Raw genomic sequence first — 22,147 nt, 5'->3', positions numbered from 1 at the left:
TTGGACACTTTATGGCCTTAAGACCATAACTTTGTAACAAATAAATCCCCTTTATAAAAGCCAATCCATTTCTGGTATTTGCAAAATGGCAGCATTAGCAAACCGGAACAATGGGTAAGAGAGGACTGCAAGCTGACCGTGCAGCATTCTAGGCACCTCCCACGAACTGTCTCACTAAATTCACGCTTAAGTCATGTGAGACAGAGATTGCTAACCCGGTTTCACAAACTAGGAACTGAAGCTAAGAGAGATAATAACTTGCCAAGGAACACACAGCAAGAAAGGGGCAGAGCCAGTTTGAATATAAGGATGCCTGGCTCTCTTTGCTGTCTCCTCTATACCACACTAGATTGAAAATAGTACTAAAACTATGGGGCATCACACTTCTGGAGTCATCTAAGAAGAAAAGAGAATTACAAGATTGACAGCTGAAATCTACATGTAATTTAAAACCTTAATCCTGGTCATTAATTTTGACATGTTCCATCAACAAACACTGTACACAAGAGCTACTGGTTGGTAATAACATGGGTCTGATTCTCCTTGCTCTTGGGTTTCCCTCTCTTGTGGAGTCATCACAAGATGGGCCAGCAGAGGGGAGGATGGACTGGACAGTCCTAGGAACTGAGAGTAATGGCTCACAAAGAACCTAAGGAAGTAGCAGCATACTCCAAGGGAACGGAACCACAAACCAAACAAAACAGAAGACTTTAAATATGTCCTTAAAAAAATAAAAAGAACATTTAAGTTCTGTACCAGGCTGCGTTGGATCCTTAGTTCCTTCATTTTAAGTTTTCTTCGATCTTCCAAAGAGAACTCCACTATTGGTCTCTGTGTCAGAAGGAGACAGATGTCATGGATTAGATTTCTTAACTTTATGAGTGCAACAGCTGGGTTGTTCCCAGCCACTGTCCCCCTTTCGACAAGTCAGAGGTGGCCACTCACCTCCCTCTACCTGTGGGTAAGGAGCCACTCATTCCCTCTGTCAACTTGCTACTTTCCTTTCCCACCACTCAAAGATCAGAAGGTACAAAACATGAAGGTTTTCTACAAGCTGCCCTTGGGGGAATAGGTCTCCCTGCAGGATGAGGCTCACCTTCTGAGGCCCAAAGATTTCTGGATTGTTGTTGATGTGGCGTAGGGCTGTCAAAGCGTGCTCGTGCTCCTGGAAATCTACAAAGGCATAGCTCAGGGACTGCCCCTTAACTTTCCCATGAACTCCTTTAAGATCTCGCATCACCCTACACTATGAGGAGAACAAGAAAAACGTCAGTAATGACAGAATGAGAAGACTTCCCTGTCATGAACTGCTTTAACAGATTCAATAAGGAACAGAATCTTCATCTGCATCACCATCAGAACTGTACTGGAATAACACTTTAGTGTGCTCATCTTATTAGAATATACTTACAGAGAGCAGAAAACAAATTAAGTCAACATTTTCTTGCTTTCTAATAGTTTACATTCTAAATTAGATATCAACACAGACCTACAAACAGGCATACAAGTAAAATACATTTCCTAAAAAAAATTACAATAGCTAACTTTTTTTTTCTATTTTTTTAATATTCATTTTATTGAGATATATTCACATACCACGCAGTCATACAAAACAAATTGTACATTCGATTGTTCACAGTACCATTACATAGTTGTACATTCATCACCAAAATCAATCCCTGACATCTTCATTACCACACACACAAAAATAACAAGAATAATAAAGTGAAAAAGACCAATTAAAGTAAAAAAGAACACTGGGTGCCTTTGTCTGTTTGTTTGTTTGTTTGTTTCCTTCCCCTATTTTTATATTCATCCATCCATAAACTAGACACAGGGGAGTGTGGTCCTTATGGCTTTCCCAATCCCATTGTCACCCCTCATAAGCTACATTTTTATACAATTGTCTTCAAGATTCATGGGTTCTGGGTTGTAGTTTGATAATAGCTAACTTTTTACAATACATACACGATGAGAGACATATGGTACTTTAGGTTGTATAACTAATTTATAGAGTACTGTCCATAAATCTCATCACTGAAGAAATCCTTCAGAGAGGAAACTGTTGAAGAAGGGAAGGAAGACGGCCTTATGGCTTTAGATAAGAAGACATTTCAGGCACAGGGAAGAGCCTGTACAATACACAGTCTAGAAATACAGGGAAAGATTTCAGCTCTTTCTGTTTGCTGTTCAGATTCTCTTGGAGTGATTTTCTCCCCTAAATCCTTAAGCCTGATATAATAGACATCTTGGGGCACTGAGTCATGGTAGGATATTTTTAGTATCATTTACATACTATTACTCCTAGAAGCTGTAATTCCCATGTAATGGAGAAGCCTAAGTACTGGGGACACTTGGATGTCAAGTATCTATTCTGTGCCCAGAACTGTGTCACACACTGGAGGGGAATCAAGAGATATATAAAATGAGATTCCTGTCCTCAAGGAGCTTACTAACTTGGTAAGACACTGAACTTACAAAAATGAAGTAGAGAAAATTCAATGTAATGCAAATATTGTAAAATACACATACATTTCCCTAACTTACGACAGGTTTTAAATGTGCACTTAGTAAGTACTTGTAGATGTCAATGTGAGAAATACGGAACTGACCCTAAGCCAGTAACACTGTGAGCAGTTTTACTAAGAGTGGTGTCCAATATGTACTGATATATTCACTTTCTCTCATATAATTCCCCAAAGACCAAAATCATGTATTTTGAAGAGGCTTTCGGGGACTAGAAAAAGTTTATGGTGATGAAGAGGAGCAGCAAAGCTGACCCCTCAATATTGGCTATGCCACTTTTTCAATTAATACTGATTGAGAGATTACTATGTGCCAGGTACTATGCTAAGGATTGGGAACACCAAGACAATAACTGCCCTCAAAGAGTTCAGTCTGGTTGGGAAAAATGACTGACTATTACAGGACAGTGTAATGTTAAGAATGACAACAGAGATAAGCAAAGGGTGCCAGGGGGCCAAGGAGAGGGTTTTGTACCCACACAATTCCTATCCAAGTCCTGGAGTGAATCCAGTGTTTTCCTAATACAACTGCTGAAGACCTGTGGACTCCCTGTGCTCACCACGGAGCACTGATGAGTCTTTCTATAGGAGAAGAGCCTAATTGGTAGTAAAATGCTCTTCAAAAGAGCAAAGCACACAGATTATTTTCTCTGCAAGAAAATTAACATTACAGCACCTCGTCTAATACCGAGCACACAGCAGGCATTCAATAAATGCTTGCTAAATTAATTCACTAAGAGCAGACAGTTCCTAACATTCTGATTCAATTTGGTCAGATGTGAAAGGCAGCTCTTAGGAAAAAAAAAACACACACACACAAAAATTGCCAAACTCAGCCTTTCATACTGACAGTATGTCCAAAAGAAAACTTATAGGCAATATGACAGCACTACAGCTGGCATCACAGGCTGAAATAAATGCTCACTCCGACTCAGGATGAGGACAAAAGAGTGGGCAGAGCCAACTCTCACCTCCTTGATGTGCACACCTTTCTCCCCTCTAGTGGCATTCAGCAGCAGTTTTCTGAGCTGTCTGTCATCCACAGTCTTTGGAAGATTGTGCAGGCAGAGCCTGGTTCGAGAGACAAAGATATTCTGATCCTTGAGTTTCTGATGCTTCAGTAGCTCAAACTGAAAGAACAACAAACCATCAGTAGTACAACCCACCCTTTAAAAAGGAAGGTTCATAATTCTCCAAACACTACACATACTGGAGAAGGAGGAAAATCACCCACCCTGCAGTCTTATAATGCCCAGCAAAGGGAAGAAAGATTCAAGGAGCAAGATAGCAGGGAGGTCATAAGATCTTGGACTCTGGAGTCAGGCTTGAATTAGAAATCCAGCCCTAATTGGAGAAGTTAAATGGAATTTTTAAAGCCTCAATTTTTTTATAATACAAAAATACTAAACACATAAATACAAAATACCAATCTCACAGCACCGATATGAGGCTTAAACTGAATTTACATAAAATCTCTACCTCAAAACCCGACCCAGAGCAAATAATAAATAGTATGGCTAACATCTATGCCCTGTTCTTATCTACCCACCAACTCAAGCCAATTATCTACTTGTTCCAAAAGGAAATGGAATTTATTTAAAGAATATTTGATAAAATATTGTCCTGTCTCAACTCTGCCACCATGAGGCAAAGGAGTATCCATGAATACGGAAACATATTTTGTTCTTTAACTATGATGCCACAAAACACCAGTGCTGAGGCAACTTGCCTCTGAAATGAGAGGATGACATTCGTCTCCTAATTTGTTTTTAAAAGTTAGGTTAGTAGAAAAAAGTTTTAAATTAAAATTTTTTCTTCTAACAAGTCTTATTTCTCCTACTTCTTATAAGCTAAATGTACCAAAAAATCACAAAATAAATTCTCTGGAAATGAACATTAAAGGAAAATCTGAAGAGGCTATCATGCCTAACTTCAACAGGAAAATCTGTACCTGCTATGAAAATACAACACATATATAAGTTCTGATGAACTTTTTGCTAGCAAAATTATTTTCAAGAGAAAATTTGAGAGCACTAATCTAGAACCTGTGTAAACGGAAAAAAGACACTATCTCTTGCTGTCTTTATATTCTCATCTCTGTTCATATCTTTTGCACTTTAAAGTTCCAAGATAATTCTATTAATGGTTATCCATCTTTACCACTGCAGGCTGGCATAGCTTTTTGAAGGTAAGCTACATGGGCAAAAATAAAAATTACTGGGAGCTAACATTACTGAACAGCAAAGGAACTTAATGTTACCAGTTAGCAGTGAAAATTCCAATAAGGAGTTTTCCTAGATGATTCTGTTATCTGTAGATACCACCCTACCCACTCAACCAACTGACATATCTTAGCTACTTTCAAAGGCCCAAATCTACTTTCTTTCCTAATAACTCCAGCCTACACTGATTTTTCTTTCTTATGTTATTCTGCATTTATACTGACACCTGGTTATACACAATCCTAGTCTCTAACTCTCTTCTGCATGATCTAGCAGCATACTGTTCAGCAAACATGTACTGCTGAGCATTAGAAAAATAAAGAACAAGTCATGGTTTTTACAATAGCATATAATGCCGATACAATATTATGTATAATGTTGGATTATTTGCTATTTCACCTGTATGCTTCTTTTCTCTCTACAAATACTAGGAGTAGGGTCTGTGACTTACACTTGGCTCCCTAGTATTCCATAGCCTTTAGCATTACCTAGCATTTTATACTTAGTTTTGACTGATTTATAATACACCATGCAGATACTGAAGGCTGGTGCCCAATCTACTCACCCGTTCTCTTTTGGCCATATCAGCAGCACTCACACCCTCTGCAGCCTTCGTCCCAGCACGAATCACTGCAGAAAGAGGGAAAAAGGCCAAGATACCACCAAGGGAATTTTCACTGAGCAACAAGAGGAATGTGATTTGAATGATGCAAACTCTTTGTACAGGGCCCAGAGGACTGTGCTGGCCAGGACAAAGTGGCATTTGGTTAGGTCCAGAAATAGGCTACAGGGCTAAGATCTGGGTTCAGAGCTGCTCTCAAGGACTAAAACTGAATATTTTGTGATTTTATGCTTGTTCTCCTTCCCTCCACTCAAAGAAGATTCAGGTACATACCCAGAGTAAGACTAAAAGGCCTAGAGGAAGTTCTGAAAATAAGTACATACCTTTTAGGCATTTGAAGAACAAGTGCACCACCTATAACCTGCCCTTGGAACTTAGCTGCTCCTCAGGTACTTCGGGGCAGGGACCATTACTGAGCTGTGAGATAAGCCAGGCTAGAAAACCACCAGATCGTCATATACAGGCCTAGTATCAAAGGCTAATGGACTAATTCCTAGCTCAGGCTCTGCAGCTGTGCAGAAGGTGGGCCAATAAACTCTGTGAGAATTAGTGTTAGCATTTTTTAAATACTTAAAGCTAATTTCTGATCATCTTTCTGACATTAAAAGGCTGGATATACATTTTAAAGCCATGAGTAATCTGAAAAAGTACTTTTAGTCATAATTTTCAGCTCCTTCAGAATACCTCTTATTAGAAATGATGACAAGAAGTAAAGGTAATTTGAGTTTTTCCTCTTTGTCCTGACACTCCTCTAATGATAAGGTCTAAAGGCAAGTAAGCAAAAAAGAGAATGGGACTAGTTAATCCACAAAATGGGCAAAAGGTTTCCTAACAGAAGGCTGCATCTGCTGAAGTAGAATATACTTACAACATATATATAAAAGATATAAAGACGATATCTGGGTTTCTAATTTGAAACATGTCCCAAAACATACTATTGCTGGATTACTGACATGGCATAGGGACAGCTATTAAGGAGCTTGGTACTCTTCTCCCTTCCACTACTCACAGCCTTCTCTGGCCAAATAGAGGTTCCGGGTTCCAGTAGGCTTCTTCACCTTCTTCGTCCGAAGCTTTGCAGCTTCATCACGGGTCACTGCCAAGTCAACCTTTAGCTGCCGGCCATCCAGTTTAAGCCCACCACCCTATAACAGATTGCAACACTATCTCTTAAAATACATAACAAGTAAAAACTAAGCACCTGACAAGGAACACCAAGGAAAATTCAGCAAACTCTAATTATGCCATGGAACCCAACCTCCAGAATGTTTTAGCCCAGCTGGCTACAATACTGAGTATAGCTGTGCAAAAGGCTGTATATGTAAATAAGGTAGTTATCAGTAAATAATCTATTTTATAGGAACTGATTAATTCCAAAGTTGGCCCAAACTGGGACAGTTTGAACAGGCAAAATTAATAATTCTGAAGAAAGGTAATGAAATGTCACAGTGTTAATGCTACTCAAGAGAATTTAAGAGATAATATCAATACAAGATAATTAATTTTCCCAATTTTATTTTATTACAGAATAAAATATCCTCTATCACCCACAAAAATATTACACCATAAATGTTAGATACTTTTATTACACCTGTTTCCTTATCTAAAACAGGGATAATAATTGTATCTACCTCATAAGGCTGACGTAAGGATGAAATAAGGTAATGCATGTAAAGCATTTAGCTCAGTGCCTAACACATATTAAATGCTTAAGAAGTGTTAGCTTTATAATAATATAATAAAAAAAAAATTTGTGTAAACAACAGATGTTGCCTCTAGGAGTCACTATCACCTAAGTTATGGTTTAAAGGAAATGTTTTCCTTACCTCAGTGTCCGGAGAAGCAGCTGCAAGGCATTTCTGAGCTGCTTCTTGAGTCATAAACTGGGCAAATGCACAACCTGCACAAGAGACAAAATAAATAAGACCTCAAATCCCATGGTCCATCAGAAAGCCAAAAACAATACTATAAATGGTGGCAGCGTGACACAAAGTAGAAGGCATAGGATCCTTTTTTTTAAGTACTCTGTGACTGGCACTATGGTAGGCACTCAAGGTTCAAAAACAAATTTTAGTCTTATCTTTCTTTTTAACAAGAACTATCCACAGGAAAGGATAGAGGAATTCCAGCCTAACATTTAATTCAGCATCACTTCAACAACAGCTTATTAGGGGACTAAAAAATGAGGCAGGAACCACTTACGCCAGAAATTAATCACAGATCTCACTGTCATCACAGTCACCTGGGAGGCACCAGTTAAAGGTAGCTCTGCCTCTCTGGGTGAAAGTCCCTGGCCTCTATCATGTGAATATAGCAACAAATAAGAGAGCCATGAGCTCAATTCTTGGCTCATGCTCTAGATTCTCCATAAGGCACAACTTTTGCTGGTTAGATGCGGGGCCAACCAACCCATCCTAATTACACTGCTATAGAGATAATGCAGCATTTTTAAGCAAAGGAAAAAAACTACCTTATAATAGACTCCAAAAAAGAAATACAAGTTTTATACCTTGTATTAGTTATTATCACTGTAACTTGAAATAATCTCTCATATATGAAAACAACATCCTATTTTCTAGAGCTACCGGGACATCACTCTTCTACCCACTGTAGGAATGAATGGTGGCAGGCCACAACTACTGCGGGAATGAAGACCATTCTCAGCAACCAGACTGTCGACATTCCAGAAAATGTCAACATCACGCTGAAGGGAGGCAGTTATTGTGAAGGGCCCCCAAGGAACCCTGCGGAGGGACTTCAATCATATCAATGCCGAACTCAGTCTACTTGGGAAGAAAAAGAAGAGGCTTCAGGTTGACAAATGGTGGGGAAATAGAAAAGAGCTGGCTACAGTTCGCACTATCTATAGCCATGTACAGAACATGATCCAGGGTGTTACACTGGGCTTCCGTTACAAGATGAGGTCTGTGTATGCTCATTTCCCCATCAACGTTGTTATTCAGGAGAGTGGGTTTCTGGTTGAAATCCGAAATTTCTTGGTGAAAAATATCCACAGGGTTCGGATGAGGCCAGGTGTTGCCTGTTCAGTATCTCAAGCCCAGAAAAATAAGTTAATTCTTGAAGGAAATGACATTGAACTTGTATCAAATTCAGCTGCTTTGATTCAGCAATCAGCAACAGTTAAAAACAAGGATATAAGAAAATTTTCAGATGGTATCTATGTCTCTGAAAAAGGAACAGTTCAGCAGGCTGATGAATAAGATCTAAGAGTTGTGCAGCAATGGAAACAAGATGCCAGACTTATTTGTGATTTTAAAAATGCAATAAAAGTCAACTGTTAAAAAAAAAAAAATGAATGGTGGCAGACAAACTGAAAGGACACATGATAGACCAACCCAAGGTTCCCCACCTAGTGAGGTCTTCCTTGACTCCTCCAGGCAGAGCCAAATGCTCCCACTTATGTCTCACTTGAGCAGAAGGCTCATACCTCTATTATAGCACTGGTCAGGTGACATCCTCCCAAACAGACTGAACACCTCAGGAATAAGGACCATGTTCCTTGGCTGTTTCTATACCCCTGCACCCCTAGGGTGGGTGATATTACCTAGGATTAACAGACACTCAATAGAAAGAAACAAATAATAAAGAAGGAAATGGGGAAAAAATGTTTCTAACATGTAGACTATTCATCTAATATGAGGAAATTGGGTACTTCTCTCTGAATGGGTGAGAATTTTATCATTAGAATTCGCAGGGTCAGTACTGGGTTCAGTCTTTAAATTTCCCTTAAAGTCTGCAGATGACATTTAGCTCTTCTAGGTAATGAAATGGCATCCTGACAGGGATAAACTGTAGGAGGAGCACAAAGCTATGTGAGTAGGCAGAAAGTGTCAGAAAAATGTGATTAAGATTATTAACTGAGAGTTAGCATTAACCAGCAAAGAAAGAGATCTAGCAAGTCAATTTTAGACCACATCCTGAAAAATATCAACCCAATATACTACTGAACTCAAAAAAGGAGAAAAGATGCTGAGTATCATTAAAGTAAAGCCATTTGGAACACTGTATGTAGTTCTAATTGCTCATTTTCAGAAAAACATAATGGAAATGGAGAAGGTCCAAGAAGCATAATTGAATATGAGAGCTGAAAGAACTTTAGCGATTACTCTAGTTGAGAAATTAACTCATTTTACAGATAAGATACTAAAGCACGATTAAATGATTTTCTGAGAATCACCCAGCTGGTCTGTGGCATAGTTGGGATTAGATCCCCAGTCTCCAGGAAGCAGTTCAGTGCTCTTCCCATCATACACTGCCTCATTTACATCCTTTTCAGCAGAGTAAAAATCAAAATGATCAGGTGTCATCAATCTGGAGAATAAGACACTTTAAAATGGAGGTTCTTCATCCATGGATAGGCTCTAGAGAGCCCACAAAATCTCAGAAGTTGCATTTTTCTGGGGAAAGGGTTCATAGCTTTTGCTGGATCTCAAAGGAATCAAGAACCAGAAAAATTTACAACTCACTGCTTTAGGAGAACAGCTGCAGTTGATGAAATCAGCTTATGATCTGATTATGATATCGGTTTGAAAGATGCTTACCTAACAACAGTATACTAAAATGAGGAGTGGTCAAATCTTAAAACTCAAAAGAAACAGTTTTAGGGGAAAAAAAAAAGACATCTAAGGAAGCACTCCTGCTACATACAGTTTTCCTTCTGACTGTTGCCACTGCAACTTAATTCCTCTGTCAGCTTCCATCTCTAACAAAAGCAGCTGAAAAAGATCCCAGTAATCATAAACAACAGGGAATGATTAATTCCGTGAAATGCTATCCCATTTGAAATTCAAAGGAGAACAACAAATGGAATTCATTACTCTAAAGTAAAGAAGCAAGGGCTAAAAAGCATAGACAAAATTATAGCTGGCAGCACCATTACAGAGGCTGAGTTTGACATCATGGGAGACAACCTCAAAATGTCCTTGGTGATTCTATGAAACAAAGAAATCTGGGCTGGATGGACTGTGGAGCCCCTCAGAACAGCACACATTACACGCATATAACTCTGTCAATGCCAATGGCAGTGATCCAAACCCTTTTAGGGCCTGACCAGCAGACAGCAAATACCTTTAGAGTGCTCTGTGTCTGGATGCAGGACAATGAGAACATATTTGAGATCTCCAAATTGCTGGAGGAGCTCCCCAAGTTCTTCTTCCTCTGAGTCAAAGGACAGGTTTCTATGGAAGACAACCAGAAGATCACAAGAAAGGTCAATTACAAAAATAAGATCCTGTGTTTTGGTACAAGATGAGTTAAGACATCAGCTGCGGTGGTTTCCTTGCTGGCGACCACTCTCCGTTGTTTAGGAATAGTACCAATACATGGGGGGACCCCAGAGGCCAGGTCTCTGCTATATGACTCTGGCCTAGGCCACAATTAACTGACCATCCTATGTCAATCAGATTCTCTCTCTCCCAAGAATTTGAAATTTAAACCAACATATACAAAGATCAGAAGTTGTGAATAAAGATTCCCTTAAAAACAGCAGTGTTCCACCCAAGGAAAATTTCTGGGTTAAGGAACGTGTTCTATTACACTGATCTGTGAGCTAGTTACATGGATACATATATGCAGGAAAAAATTTCACTAAGCTGTACACATAGATTATTGCACTTAACAGAACATGTTATACCTTAAAAAAAAAAAAAAAAAGATGGTGACCCCAGAGAAAAGATCCACAGCCCCCTACCGAAGCCCAGATTCTCATCCCTTTTGAGGTTTCCTCTTTGATTACTCCTTTGATTCTTTAAGCCACCTCAGTGTTCATCCAAATAACACTAACTGGCCAAAATTAGACTCAACAGGGAAGTGAGAAAAGTACAAACATGCTTCTCTCTCTCTCTCAAGACTAGCCATTTTCTCCTCTGTGTTGCCATGAAATCCAGATTTCATTTGAAATTTCACAAAAGGCAAAAAAGCCTTTAAAATATAAACTCAAAAGCAAACATGGTTACATTTATTACCTAAATGCAAAAAAGAAAGAAAGGGACAGGAAGGGGGAAGGGGAGAGGGGAGGGGAAGGGGGAAGGGGGAAGGGGAGAGGGCAGGGGAGGGGAAGGGGGAAGGGGGAAGGGGAGAGGGCAGGGGAGGGGGAAGGGGAGGGGAAGGGGGAAGGGGAGAGGGAAGGGGAGGGGAAGGGGAAGGGGAGAGGGAAGGGGAGGGGAAGGGGGAAGGGGAGAGGGAAGGGGAGGGGAAGGGGGAAGGGGAGAGGGAAGGGGAGGGGAAGGGGGAAGGGGAGAGGGAAGGGGAGGGGAAGGGGGAAGGGGAGAGGGAAGGGGAGGGGAAGGGGGAAGGGGAGAGGGAAGGGGAGGGGAGGGGAAGGGGGAAGGGGAGAGGGAAGGGGAGGGGAGGGGAAGGGGGAAGGGGAGAGGGAAGGGGAGGGGAGGGGAAGGGGGAAGGGGAGAGGGAAGGGGAGGGGAGGGGAAGGGGGAAGGGGAGAGGGAAGGGGAGGGGAAGGGGGAAGGGGAGAGGGGAGGGGAGGGGAAGGGGGAAGGGGAGAGGGAAGGGGAGGGGAAGGGGGAAGGGGAGAGGGAAGGGGAGGGGAGGGGAAGGGGGAAGGGGAGAGGGAAGGGGAGGGGAGGGGAAGGGGGAAGGAGAAAGGGGAGGCAAGGGAAGGGAGGAGGGAAGGAAGGAAGAAAGAAAAAGAAAGCTTCTTTCTTTCAATGGGATCAAAAAATTTTGGAAGATTTTGTTCTCCTTGATTGCAACACAATGTAAAAATTCATCATTTCCCCAGCTATATACATCCTTCTGGGAATAGAAAAACAGTCCCTAATAACATCTATAACGTTAACTTGTCTTTCACTCAATTAACAACCCCATAAATGATTCTCTCTCAGAGTTCGCCAGATAAAAAAGGTTTTCTGCAATAAAACATATCCTAGCCACATTATTTCTTCTAATTTGCTTCATCAAGTGCACAGTTTTCTCTCTTCCATTCCATTTTTTCCCAAAAGTTCGTTATTAATTAAAAGATGTTTAAAGAATGGTACTCTTGATATTGAGGTCACAGGCTTCTGAGTAGGATGCTTCTTACTGTTAGACAGAATCCTCTATAAATACAAAATTATTTCTATGGCAGTTCCAAAAAGTGATAAAAACAAAATTATGGAAAGATATGCTGTGAAGTGGGAAAACAGGCTAAGCACAGCATGTATAGTCTAAATTCATCTTTTAAATATTTATGATATGGGTATGTGCATGGGTGTTCGCTAAGTAGTGATAAAAGGTAATTTTTTTTGTCTTTTTGCTCATTTATTTTCTACATTTTCTATGATGAACATAACTTACCTGCAAAATAAAAACAATCGTCCAAAATTGTACAAGATTACAAACCTTGAAAATAAGACCCAAATGGCCCTAGTACATTGGTACTTAAGAAAATGAAGGGAAGGCATGCTTGAGGTACACTGAAGATACCCCAAACTTATGAAACTGCCAATCTATTGTAGTCAGTAGGACTAAAACAACTATGGCAATGTGAAATAAAACCCATCTCCATCCACACCCCCCACTTCCGGCTTTCCTGGTAACAGACGGGCTGGCCTACTGTATTCCGAACAATAATTTAGAAGATATGGTAAGTTAGACATGCAGAGAGAAACGGTTTGGGACAAGTGACACTGCCCCTTCCCAGACCTATCCTTAAAACTCAGGCCAAAAGCAAGATGTTTAAAACAGTTGAAGGATCAATTTGTTCTGAATAATGCCATCCCAGTTACAAACTATGAAGTCTAAATGAGGACAAGTTATCAAAAGACTGCTATTTCTCTTCTGTGTTACAGTTCTGAATCTCCTACATTTCTCAATGTTTGGAATGTTCCTGGGACCACATGTGTTAATGGTATTAGAGGCAACTAACTTTCTGGCCTAGATCACAAGACTGGTGGAAAAAAAAGAAAGAAATGAAACCTGAACATGAACATCAGTTTTCTTGAGGTGGACAGGCATACCTGATAAAAACAGTTTTCCCTTCATTTACATCAGAGGGTAATTTCCTCTTCTTTTTCTTTGAGACTCGTGCATCTATAGTAAAAGGAAAATAAACTGGAAAAAAAATAGTGCAAGCCATAGGACAAAGGGCTAACTTGTTAATATATAAAGATCTTGCATAAATTAAGAAAACAAAATAATCCAATTAAAAAATGGACAAAGGATATGCAACTAAATATATATAAGACACTCAAAGTCTTTTCATATAAGAATTAAAGAAAAACAGCACAAGAAATAATATACTATTTTTTACCAATAGATTCACAGAAACTAAAAATATTGATGAAATCCAATGGGCGAGGGTGTGGAAAAAAGACATTCCCCTACACTACTGTGAGAGGCTACAATTTTTTGAAATATTATTTAAAACATATAGGTCCTTTGAGGAGAAGAAATACACACACATTTAACACACATACATATACTATATTGTGTATGTGCATATATATGTGTGTGTTTTTGCTTACAAATGTATTCAATATCTTTAGATATTTAGAAACATAAAATATTGATATCTCTGGGGAGGGTTCCTAAGGGTTTGAGGATCTGGGCATAAGCAAAGCTTAAACATATATACTTATATACATATGGGAAATTTCTGGAAAGATACACAAGAAACTGTTAACAGTGGTAACTTTGGGGGATTATTGAGGAACTTCTACTTTCTATATTATACTCTTCTGTACTGTATTTTTCATTCATTTTCTCTCCTATTGGTTCTATTATTTTTTCAAGAGAAAGAATGGTTAAAAGACAAATGAATCTGGGTTGTAGAACGCAGGGTCTCATAGAACTTTCGCTGTAAAAGCTTCCTCAATTCATGGTTTGTACCATTCTCTCCCCACAGTTTATTTCCTCAAATAGTCAAACCAATATGCCACACTTACAGAAATGGAGGCCGAAGGGAGTAACCTTGATGGTTGAATAAAAAATCTCCAACCAGGCAAACAAAAGGACCAATAACTTGTTGTTCCTCATTTTGTAACGACCTGCCTTCCTGAATAAATGAGTTGCATCTACCCTTAACTTTCTTAATAAAGGTAGGGATTGAATACAGTTTTACAAAATGCCCCATGAGGTCCTTTATCCATATCCCAACTCAAAAGAATTGTTTAAATTTCAGCTGGGTTTAAGATGCAATATCCTGTTTAACCAGTTAGCCATTCAACTTAGAGAATCAAGAGAGAGAGGTAGTGCCTCAGCATTTAATCTAGGTTTTAAATTTCCTAAGAAAGACTCTTAACCCTCAAACATCACTCCAAACTCATGTAAAAAAATAAACTTTTGAAGAAAGAAATATAAAGGTTTTACTTTCAGCTTTTAAACATAAACATTAGGTCCTTAGGGTCCTATTTAAAAAGAAGCCTGGGTGAAATGAGCAAAGCATGCAGGACAAATACTATATGAAATAACTAGAAACAGCAAATTCATAGAGATGGAAAGTAGGTCAGAAGTTGCCTGGGGATAGAGGGATGGGGGAAAGGGGAGTTGTTGCTTGGAGGATACAGAGTAAGTTGTGGAAATTTCAAAAAAAAAATTTAAAAAAGAGAGAGAAGTAAAAGAGGCCTGAACTGAACCGATGCTCATGTCTCAGTAACACATTGAGAGGCATTCACAAAGACCCCAAGCAAACCTTCGTCCTCTTGCTCTTCAATATCTGTATCACTCTGAGCCAGTTCCTCTCCACCATCAATATTCTCCTCCAGGTCACTGTCCTCATCAGAATGATCTTCTTCACTGCTTTCTGCAGCTGCCACTCTCTTGACTGTTCTGGAATAGCACAGTTCAGAACTAAGGGTCTGAGGGGACAGAGGGGCTATTTGACTTCATTATATATGTCAATTCTGCAATGATGGGAACAGGGAAAAGACAATTTTTCCTCTCAGAGACAGTGCTAAATCTTTCTCTGTTATGTCAGGAACAGGCTGAGCTGCTTACCTCTTCTGAATTTTCACAGACTTGGTCACCTTTGATTCTTTATCCTCTTCCTCCTCTTCATCTTCACTATCAACATCACCATCAACCTCAATATCATCATCATCATCATCCTCTTCCTCTTCTATATCCTCTTCCTCCCTGTGAGTCTCTTTACCTGATTCCTGATGATTAGGTTCTAGGCTCTTCATCTTACCTAAAGAGGGAGGTAAAGAAAGTTAGGAGTTCATTCAGTATTCAAAATAGGGTTTTTTAACATGCGTAACTAATACCCCAAGTTCCTAGGTCCTTTGGTTTTGAAAAATCTCATGTTTTTCTTACTGTATGTAATAGGAAAAAGTATGGGGGGAAAAAAAAGCAAAAGAACAAACAAAAACAAAACAAACCTCCTTCACTCAGATTCCTTTGGAATTTGTCCCATTCATCAGAAGCCTAAAAGTTAATCGAGTTCAGAATGAGAGAGGTAGCAACTGAGCCACCCCAAAGAGCCTACCACTTACATACCATGGTGAACCCAAAGCTCACTCTGGAGCCCAGCTCTGAACTTTGACCTCAGTGAGTTCTGTTCTTTGAGATCCTGGTGACTTAAAAGCCAATTGTTCTCCCCACTATGTGGGACCTGTCTCCCAAGGGTGTAAAACTCCCTGGCAACGCAGGATATGACTCCTGGACCCGGTAGCATGGAATTGAGAACATCTTTTTAACCAAAAGGGGGAAGCGAAATGAAATGAAATAAAGCTTCAGTGGCTGAGAGATTTCAAATGGAGTTGAAAGGTCACTCTGGGTGGACATTCTTACGCACTATATAGATAACACTTTTTAGGTTTTAATGTATTGGAGTAGCTAGAAGTAAATACCTGAAACTATCAAACTGCAACCCAGTAGCCTTGACTCTTGAAGACTATTGTATAAAAATGTGGCTTACAAGGGATGACAGTGTGATTGTGAAAACCTTGTGGATCACACTCCCTTTATCCAGTGTATGGATGGATGAGTAGAAAAATGGGGACAATAACTAAATGAAAAATAGGGTGGGATGGGGGGGTGATTTGGGTGTTCTTTTTTACTTTTATTTTTTATTCTTATTCTGATTCTTTTGGTGTAAAGAAAATGTTCAAAAATAGATTGAGGTGATAAATGCATAACTATATGATGGCACTGTGAACAGATGATTGTACATCATGGATGACTGTATGGTATGCAAATATAACATCTCAATAAAACTGAATTTAATTTTTAAAAAAAGCCAATTGTTTTCTAAACAAAACTCAAGTTTTAAGTTTACCTATGCTTAATGTTCCATCACTCCCTATTAGGAAAAACTGTGAAAGGACAGCAAGTACAGGGAACAATGAATCCAGACCCCACTCCTCACTCACACCTACCTTCTAGCAGTTGGCTTAGACTCAAAAGATTCTTTGTTTTGGGACCAGACCACCAGATGGCACCATATGAATTGACAAACAGCTCTGAGCTCATTTATCAGCCAACTGGAATTCAGTTTTTCTTACGCCTGAGTCTCATTCCTTTGGTTAATCTTGTACTTTCGATATCTCCAGTTCAATATCCTCACTTGACAAGCAGTTTCCTTTACAGTGGTTTTATTTTTTAAATTGTGGTAACATATATATATATATATATAAATATAAATATTTATATATATTTATATATATTTATATATATATATTTATATATATTTATGTAAAACATGAAATTTCCCATTTTAACCATTTTTAAAAGTACACTTCAGTAGTATTAATTACATTCACAATGTTGTGCTACCATCACCACCATTCATTACCAAGACTTTTTCATGATATCAAACAGAAATTCTAAATCCATTAAGCAATAACTCCCCCATAGTCCCCAAACTCCAGTCCCTGGTAACCACTACCCTGCTTTCTGTCTCTATAAATTTTCTTATTATAGATATTTCTTATAAGTGGAATTATATAATATTTATCCTTTTGCGCCTGGCTTATTTCACTCAACATAAACATTTCAAAGTCCATCCATATTGTAGCACGTATCAGTGCTTCTCTCCCTTTTAAGGCTGAGTAATATTCCATTGTGTGGATATACCACATTTTGTTTACCCCCGATACTTTTAACCACAGGCACAAAAGTTGTTTCCACACTCTCCACACACTCACCCCAGGACAAACAACCCCTCTCACTCAACTCCACCACATCTCACCTGAGGCAGAGGCAGACTGTGTGTCTTTATATTTATCCTTCGCCACGGCCCAATCCACAGCTACTGTCCGCCCTGTCAGATAGAAAAGTGGCATCAGAAAGGCTTTCCTCCTTTCAATATCCCTATCTCCTGTAAATGACTTCCTATTCACCAAATACAGTGACGGAACCAGTGGAGACATAGAAACTGCCAATTCAGAGAATGTCAGTCCTTAGATAAAGCTCCCAGCTGCTGCCTACTACTTTTAACCCTTAACCTCTTTATCAACAAACAAAAATTTTGCCTTTCTACACAACCATCACAACTGAGTGAAAAATAAAGAATTAATTCAGTGCTTCCAGTTAGACTAGCAAGTTTTCCGTTAGACCAGTAAGAAGCAAAACAGGTATTCTGGAATATGCTGCACCCTACTCAGGAGTTAGGAAGACTCTAAGACAATTCCTTTTTAAAGCACAATATCTGATAAATCAATATCTAGTGTAGCCTCACAGTCAATTTAATAGCCCTAGGATGCTAAATAGTGATCATAATCAAGAATGAGGAACCCACAAATCCCACATCCCCTAGACACCAATTTGCATCTATAAGTGATTGTTTTAAGGACATTTTCATAGGGATTTAAACGAACACTCAACAGTAAAAAAAAGGAAAGAGAATCCTGGCATGAGTTCTTTTGAATTTAATCCTAAAATCAAGCACTGGGAATATTTCACCATAACAGCTTCTATATTAGCAGTGAGACTCTCAACAATGCGAATATTTAGCTTTTAAAAATGTAGAAAGTGGGTTACTATGCTAATTCACCTAAACATCAGAAACATCTGGTTCAACGGTATAGGTACAGAAAACTTACCTTTTATCTCTTTCATGTTCATGCCTTTGAGAGCTTTTCCTGCTTCTAGGAGGTTCTTGAACTGCACAAAAGCAAAGCCACGCATCTTTCCATCTGTGTGCAGACATAAAAAGAAGTTAAGAGTCAGCAGGTGGGGAGCTAACAGACCACAAAGACTTAGAAGACTTAGAAGGAAACCATGGCAACTCAGGCATCCCCAAAGCAACAGATCACGTCTTCCTTGGGCCTGGGGAGAGCAATGCATTTTCTCCAGCTGCAGCTAGTCTTCTTAACTAGTTTTGAGTGAAATAAAAATAACATCGGGGAACAGTCATTATTACTTGAGTTTTTGTTACTTATCAAGGACTATACCAGATATTTTATATACATTGTATAACCTAAGACTGTGATGTGTATTTCTATTTCATATGGTGCTTAGATCACAGATAATATGGAAAAAGACATAGTAAATAATCTTAATTCCTACCAAATGAAGATTGGATAGTACCTGGCTTCCTGGGGATGTTTACTTCCACGACAGCTCCAAATTGAGCAAATATTGTCTTCAGGTCATTTTCTGAACACTGAGGCCAAAAGTGAGGAAAGGAAAAGAGAGATATAAGTACATAAAACAAACTCGAAACATCAACTATTAAAGTGGTTCATTATGAAAAAGAACATGAATATTTTTACTCCTTTTTTTACTTTTGAGACTAGGACACTAAGTATTTCTGGATAAAAGATATCTTACTTTGTATCTAAGAGACAAAAGGACAGAAGCCAGAGAGCTTTTCTACCTCTCCCTTTCTTGGTAATAGTTTCCCTAAAGGAATGCATCTTTACTTACACTTAGCATCCTTAATAAGTCCTACTATATACAGGTCCATCTTCTGAATTCAACAGGGTTAAGGTTCATTTCCAGAAGGAATGAAGCCCAATTATATCATCCCAGTGAGGAGTTCCACCAATGAGCATGCCTTAACTCCAACAGCATTCACAACATGCATTCTTAGTTTTCTTCTGTCTCTTACCTTAAAGCTCAGGTTCCGAATAATTAATCTGGCTTTCTTATCTGCCATTTTGACTCTTTTAGGCTCCAGCTCCTTCTCTGGGGACGCTGAATTTTCTAAAAAGTAAAAGATAATGAAATAAGAAGTCTGCTCCAAAACCGCCCACATCTGGGCCCAGAGCAACACAGGAAAAAATCTTCTAGCTACAAAAGCATTTACCATGAGGTTAAGCATGGCAACACCCTGGAACAACAGATTTTCCAGACTAAGAAATAAAGGACTAAAATGAGTAACAAAATACACTGGATGATTTTGGACATCAAAAAGAAACTCAGGAAGCTTTAAACTCTAGAAGCTACCCCTATAGCATTCTATGCCTCTCTCTTTCATTATCATAGTGCTCCTCCTCACCTTGAGGGAAAACTCCCTTCAGTTACCAAAAACTCACCATTTTTCCCCTTTTCCTTCGATTTGTTCCTCAGTTTTCTCTTGGCAACAGTCACATTGATCTTGCAACCTTCAAAGGTAGTAATCTCCTTGAGGGCCCTCTGAACATCTTCCACCATAGAAAACGTGACATAGCCAAAGCCTCGACATGTCTTACTCCCTAGAACAGTGAAGGGCAGGAAGTGAGGAAAAGAAGAGGTAATTTTAAGCCAGGAGCCCTAAACGAATAAACTCTCTAAGCCTAAACTTGCAGATATACTACTAGGCCAAACTACTTTCAGTTTGCCAGAATTCTCAGAAAGGAAAGAAACAAGGTTGGCATCAGTAGCTCCTTTCCACTTTGCTCAGAAGTATTAAGCTTCCTACCTCTTATAATCTGGCATCTTCTCTGTTAGCTCCCTTTCCTGATAATCTTAAGTATATGCAAGATCTATGATACACATTAGGACCCTAAAGAAGAACGCAACAGCACATAAGGCAAATATCACTAGAGAAAGTAAGAAAGAAACGTATGGTAGTATCATAAATTAGAATATGATAAAGCAGCCTTTCTCAGAATAGATCAGCAACGATTTCCTGAGGCCCTGACAAAAGAACCTCAAACAATAAATCCTGCTTCAGGAACCTGAAAAGAATATTACCCTCATCACTAACCCCTTAATAATATCAAATTAAACCAAAGCAGCTGTAAATTTCATCTTAAGAATATACCAAAGTAGGTGAAGCGAACATTATCATCCCTTCTTTCCAATTGAGTAACTTGAGATAGAGGAAAGTAATTTGGTCAACGGCACACAAAGTAACTGAATTAATTCCCAATTATTGGCTCCATATTCGTGCCACATGAACCTCCCAAATATAATGTCTGTTGAAAAGGATATGAGAGCTAAGCAGATTTACAGTTATAAATTATACCAACTAACGCATTTTTGCCCTTTCTTAATATGCTTTTATGACTTAACATTTTTGTGCAGTAAAATTTTGAATAACTGCATCAAAAAGTAAAAGGACAGAACAAGTAGTCTGTCTACTACCTAAAAAAGAAACAGAAACAGAGCTCACATGTTCTGCTTCTTTTTCAACTACACTCAAATATGCTTCAGGGTACAAGCCCTTTAACACACGACACTGATCCACATAAACTGATAAAAGTTGATACTTGGCACCAGGAAAGCTTACTTTGATAAGCAGAGTGCTTTTTTTTTTCTTTTGGGACTCCTTCCTGCCACTCACCTTTCAGAAGATAAAAACAAGTAAAATCAGGGCCCTTCCTGATCAGCACAACCAAAAACAAAGCAGCTTAACTCCTTTTAAGCACCCAAATAAAAGCACATACTTCAATAAATTTCATGCATTTTACGTCTGCCCAAGGCACCCTCGCATACATTACTTGAATCCTCATAACAACCTTATAAAATTATTCCCATCTTAAAGAGAGGCTAAATAACATGTCCGAGTCACACACTACTGAGTAAGAACTCACCCCCACAGGCTCTCCCTCTTATCCCACTAAATGTAGCACTCTTTTCAATACATCTCAGCTGTCTGGATAAGAAAGTGCATTAAAAAAAAAAAAGGGAATAAGGAATTTTGTTAAGGATTTAGACCATATACACAATTTTGTAAAGTTGCAGTCTATATTCTGAGGCTCCAAAGCAGAATTCCCATTCAATGGCCTGTTCTTCCCTAGAATACAACCACCTAGCACCACACAGCGTGTTTCTCAGTTTTTGTTTGTTTGTTTGCTTTTACCACAACCACAGTAAGGAATGTAATTTATTTTGGAACCTGGTACACACATATATTGTTTACACAAAAAGGAAATAAAAGTTTTATGAACACTTATCCTTTACCATATATGGCTGTACTCCTCTATTTAATTCTATTTCATTAAAAAAAAAAAATTCCAGTCATAACCCACTCAGGATCAACTACTGAATACTGATCTGCAGTTTTAAAAACATTGCTTTACAGCATTCCCATTCTCTCATTCATGTATAAATACTTAAAATGACAAAGAACCAGGCAAGTGCCATTGTATAGCAATCAGAACCATGTTGACAATCTTAACTATAACTCTGTTACTAACAAAATAAAAGCTAAAAGATGGGGTGATTGTTACCACACTGTTAGCCTGCCTACTCACACACTCAGATACCTAGGGGGTTTATGGGGAGATAGTAAGAAATGACGGTTCCCACCAGTTCTGCTGAAAGGCAGAGAGGCGGCCAACTCCAGAGACACCCTAGTGACTTGGAAGGGAGCTGCGAGTATCTTCTGGATAACATCAGGGTACCCATCTTGGGTGCCCCTTGACAGTCTAGGTAAAAGGAGGGAAGTCGTC

At 39.0% G+C, this 22,147-nt stretch overlaps 1 protein-coding gene and 1 pseudogene across 6 annotated transcripts in view; one reads left to right on the top strand and one right to left on the bottom strand.

Annotated features, from left to right (window-relative positions):
- Window positions 1-22,147, bottom strand: part of RBM28 (RNA binding motif protein 28) — a 110,589-nt gene that overhangs the window by 86,799 nt on the left and 1,643 nt on the right. For all 6 annotated transcript variants that reach the window (XR_005216971.1, XM_037836234.1, XM_037836236.1 and 3 more), the window contains exons 2-16: window positions 19,805-19,963; window positions 19,378-19,472; window positions 18,855-18,930; window positions 18,368-18,460; window positions 17,515-17,586; window positions 15,321-15,513; window positions 15,016-15,152; window positions 13,343-13,415; window positions 10,458-10,567; window positions 7,196-7,269; window positions 6,379-6,514; window positions 5,313-5,377; window positions 3,497-3,655; window positions 1,097-1,246; window positions 757-831 (exon numbers count right to left, since the gene is read on the bottom strand). Coding sequence is in view for 5 of the 6 variants with exons in the window: in XM_037836234.1 (XP_037692162.1) it covers window positions 757-831; window positions 1,097-1,246; window positions 3,497-3,655; window positions 5,313-5,377; window positions 6,379-6,514; window positions 7,196-7,269; window positions 10,458-10,567; window positions 13,343-13,415; window positions 15,016-15,152; window positions 15,321-15,513; window positions 17,515-17,586; window positions 18,368-18,460; window positions 18,855-18,930; window positions 19,378-19,472; window positions 19,805-19,963 (1,667 nt within the window). In the remaining variant the exon portion in view is untranslated. The remainder of the gene's footprint in view (window positions 1-756; window positions 832-1,096; window positions 1,247-3,496; window positions 3,656-5,312; window positions 5,378-6,378; window positions 6,515-7,195; window positions 7,270-10,457; window positions 10,568-13,342; window positions 13,416-15,015; window positions 15,153-15,320; window positions 15,514-17,514; window positions 17,587-18,367; window positions 18,461-18,854; window positions 18,931-19,377; window positions 19,473-19,804; window positions 19,964-22,147) is intronic.
- Window positions 8,017-8,676, top strand: LOC119534149 (annotated as a pseudogene).

This window comes from Choloepus didactylus, chromosome 5 (genome assembly GCF_015220235.1).
Source record: "Choloepus didactylus isolate mChoDid1 chromosome 5, mChoDid1.pri, whole genome shotgun sequence".
NCBI classification, from domain to species: Eukaryota; Metazoa; Chordata; class Mammalia; order Pilosa; family Megalonychidae; genus Choloepus; species Choloepus didactylus.
The sequence above is the reverse complement of the archived record's forward strand: the minus strand, read 5'-3'. Positions and strand labels throughout refer to the sequence as shown.